The sequence below is a fragment of the Helianthus annuus genome, chromosome 14, assembly GCF_002127325.2.
Source record: "Helianthus annuus cultivar XRQ/B chromosome 14, HanXRQr2.0-SUNRISE, whole genome shotgun sequence".
NCBI classification, from domain to species: Eukaryota; Viridiplantae; Streptophyta; class Magnoliopsida; order Asterales; family Asteraceae; genus Helianthus; species Helianthus annuus.
The window spans coordinates 77,537,976-77,542,312 of NC_035446.2; the positions used below are offsets into that span (position 1 = coordinate 77,537,976).

General features: G+C 36.9%; 1 protein-coding gene across 1 annotated transcript; it reads right to left on the reverse strand.

The window, feature by feature from the left end:
• Window positions 1-265: 265 nt before the first annotated feature.
• LOC110908526 (probable pectate lyase 8) lies at window positions 266-4,337 on the reverse strand. The gene is made up of 6 exons (XM_022153483.2): window positions 4,071-4,337; window positions 3,604-3,657; window positions 2,596-2,667; window positions 1,543-2,289; window positions 1,304-1,442; window positions 266-860 (listed from the first exon to the last, which is right to left on the reverse strand). Exons 1-6 carry the CDS (start codon window positions 4,181-4,183, stop codon window positions 639-641), a joined length of 1,347 nt encoding a protein of 448 aa, XP_022009175.1. The 5' UTR covers window positions 4,184-4,337; the 3' UTR covers window positions 266-638.

Sequence of the window (4,337 nt, forward strand, 5' to 3'; positions counted from 1 at the left end):
ACTTTCTTTTTTAAATAATATATATTTTATACCAAAAACATTTTGTTACATTCTTTATAACATTATTGTAATTAATTAATTATGAAAATTTTAAATTTGGAAATATTTATTACGAAGTTCGGTTTTAACTTACAACCGAATGGACTCGCAACCAACATTGAGCACTAGTCACCAATCCACAGCAAAAAGGTAAACAAAAGCATGAGAAAAGATTCTTGCTTTCCATTGCAAGAAAGTGCAACAAAAGGGTAAAGACATAACTCCATGACAAATAATTTCCCCTTCTTTTTTTTCTCCTTTTCATTTCATTACTCATGGTTTTGACATTCACACTTGTATGAGAAATTAACATTACCAAGATAAATAAAAATTAAAAAAGAGAAAATAAAACCGATATACTTGAGTACACAACAATGGAAAGGGTCCGGTCCGGTCAAGGAAAGGAAAGGGGATAAATGAAGTCGATCGATAGAATGAGGATGAACAACGCTACGCACCTGCTCCGTGGCAATCGTGGTTTTGGTTTTGTTGAAGCTCGGCCGAGGTTGCACAGCAACAAGTGGGTACAACAAAAAAATACAAATAAGTTGTATAAAATTTTATATATAGGTGAGTGGTGTTTGCTAGACGGCGGGCGGCTAGCACTGGCGGCCCCGACGGCAAACGAGGGCGCCAGCGCCTGAAGTGATGGTTCCAACCATGGAAGATGACTTGGCACCTAAACTTGAAGCCCTTGCATAACTTGCTGAGGCTCCTGCACCAGATGGGGTGAAATAAGCCCCGTTGAGAAGTAAATCACCTTCTGATCTCCAGTTCCATCCATGCCATTGGCTTGAAGCTGTATCTACCCTCTTTGTCACCTGTCATTTTCCATTTTAATTCCATTAATATCTTGTTGACTTAGAATTAACAAGACCAAAAAGTCTAAAGTAGTTGTCACAATTTCAGTTCAGATTATTTATTAGCCGGTTGAATGTTATATCTCAATTGGGTTAAAGTTTAAAAAGTAACAATCTTTTATGAATGAAATATGTAATGTTTTAAAATAGAAAAGGTAATAATCTTCACGGGTTAAGCAAAAAAAGGTAAGAGTCTTAACGAGCTGAACGTTTTATCTCAAACAAGTCAAATAATAAAGGTAAAAAAACTTAGGGATTAATTTTTATTTCAAATAGGTTAAATGAGAAAGTAATGATCTTAACATATTATCATAACTGTTTTATTTTGAACAGGTCAAATTACAGGTTAAATAGTTTATCTAAAACGCGTTAAACTAAAAGGGGGTAAATAACAAGTTTAGTACCTCCTTAGCAAAGGGATTGTTGGGGGCAAGGTATCTGTTGCCTTGGCTGTTGATGGTGGGGTTTCCACTTCCACCAATGGCATACATCTCCCAGTGGGTGTAGTCATTGTTCACCACATGGAAATATCCATGTCTGCATCTGAAAATTTATACAAAAAAACTTGAGTCTCACATGGCATGTACATTCTTTTTAAATTAGAAAAAAAGTTTATGAATTTTAATAAATAATGAACCAGTACCTAGGCATTCTTTGAATAAGACCTTCTCCAAAATGGTTATAAGCAATAGTCACTTGCATTTGTTTGTCCCTAGTATACGAGTCACTATGGCCCAACAACATAACTTCGTTGTGGTGCGTGAAGTAATTGTTGGAAATGGTGATCGCGGTTGAGCCCATGACCGCATCAACGAGCCCATCAGCACAGTTAGACAGAGAGTTATGGTCAACCCAAATATGGCTCGAGCCAAAAATGGAAATCGCGTCACCGTCGGCCATTGTTCTCCAACCGTAATGGGACGGTGAGCTTCTTACCAACGCATTTCCAGTCGGTTTACAATCGTGGATGTGTAACCCGTGGATGATAACGTTAGTGATGAACTGTATGGTGATACAAGCTCCATTAGCTATGTGGACGTTAACTCCACGAGCATCGATGGTTTTAAAACTGTTCATAATAAGTTCTTGTTTCAACTGGATCACCATGTCACGTTTGAACACGATCCAAAGAGGTTCGTCTTGGATGACAGCGTGGCGGAGTGTGCCGGGTCGCGGGTTGACTGGATTATCATCTCCCGAATCTGTGACCACATAGAACCGACCATCGCGACCGCCAATGGCATTGCGCCCAAACCCAATGCCACAGTCTGCAAGTCGCTTACGGTTTTTTTGCCAGTTTGGGTCACACCTCCAGCAGTCATCAATTGGATTGCCGGTCCCACATGAGAAGTATCCCAGTTTCCTTCTTTCAGTGCTGTTTTTCACGCTCCTGTTCATCGTCACAAATCATTATTTCAGGTTTTAAAAGCAATTAATGAACAGTTTAAACACCCACTGCCTTCCTCTTCAAGGCCTCAACTACCATTTTATAGGCCGTTAATGCGATTAAAAACACCTTTTCAGTTTTAAAAAACCCGAAACTTATTGATTTTTAAGTTCTTTTCTCTATCAACTAGGACTACATGTTTCGTAAAAAAAATAAGTTAGATTCTATAAAAAGAAAATCCAACCGAATTTCAGTCAACAAGCACCCTTGATTTCGATTATATTAGCAGAAAAAAATAAAGATTCTTACATTTCAACCATGGAGACCACCTCCTCGGGGTCTTGAACTGCATTTTCATTCAAAATTTCAGACTCCTTTTCTCTGCACCAACAGAAAATTTTGATAATATTAGGAAATAGGAAGTTAACAAGAAATCAACTTTATAAAATGAGAAAATGAAAACTGTCATTTTAGAAACAAACTATATGTCAATAACAAAAAATAACATAAATATACCTATTTATTCATACAACTCCTAAGAGAAGATTTATAATCTATTTTTAATGATTTATCATAGTTTTTCTTCAAAAATACAATAACCGACACTTTATAAGATCATGAAAATACAATAAGTAATTCATTTCATAAAGTAAATTCTAATAAACCTAAACTGAATTATCTTTGAAGCAACTTTCAAAAAGTCCTTTGTTGTCAGCATCATTCAAACTTCCGCATTAATGAAAAAACACACACTTTGCCGATGCAGGTGAGAGAACACACAGAGACTAGTGAGTAGTGACGCACACCAAATACCAGCAGCAGATAAAAATCCCAAATAAACCGCCATTGAAGTGATCTTGAGCAAAGGTGTTTTGTAAAGGTACCACAAGTTAAATGTGGAACCGACATGTATTCCATTAAATGCACATATTAGAAAGTGGAACAGAAAAAGTACACTCTGCAACCATTCACAGTGGTGGTAATTTGTGCAGACTGCAGAGTGTGTGTGTGTGTGTGTTTTATTGTGTGAGAGAGAAAATAGTAATAACCAGAAAAGCAACTGAAAACCGCCTTACTTCGTTGACAGGTAAAAGTCCTGAATCAGCGAGATGCTGTTCACGATTTTGTTACAGAGGTTACTGTTACGTCAATATACGTCTCAGATCTCAAATTTATTATTTTCAACAGCTGCGGTTTATATTTTCTTCGATGATCAACGATATAGTAATAGCATTCTAACGGCGAATTGCTCAATTAAGATTAAACTAATAGCATTGAACTGAACAATTTTAACTTAATACAAATGAGAGAGAATACCTTGCTGCAAATGAGGAGGTGTTCAATCTCTGAAATTGCTCTGTTTCAACAGCACTGCATCATACACACAGATTCTGTTAAACAGCATATTAATTTCACATAACACACTATAATTGCAACATTTTACACGATTAATTCCTACATACTCCATAGTCCATACGAACTATCAACATTTTAACCTAACTCACTCAATATCACGAGAATCTAGACAACAGTAATCGGAAACACTCAAACACTGCGTCGGCATACACACACTTTTCAGTTTTCATAACCTTAACATCATAATTTCAACATTTACACGCTTACATCCTACATTCTCCACACAAAATATCAACATTTTAAACCTAACTCACTCAATACCACGAGAATGTACATAACACTAAATCGAAACACTCAAAACACACATTATTATCACCAACTACACATAACTGAGCTTCAATTTCAACGATCGACAAAGAAAAACACACCTGAGATTCAAATTATCACTCTTCTCACCGGAAACGGTGACAAAAACCGCCAAAATCAACGAAATTAGCAGCAGAAACGAGCACCGAATCACCGATTCCTTACACACCGCCATTGCCGTTACAAAACTCCTCCAATTCCCTCTTCTTAAAGCGGTTACACACACAGTGAATGTGGGTGTTTGTATGTGTGTGTTTTGGATCTGAAAACAGAGCAAGGTGAGCAACGATATATATGTGTGTAACGAGAGGGAAAGAGAGAAGTGTTGA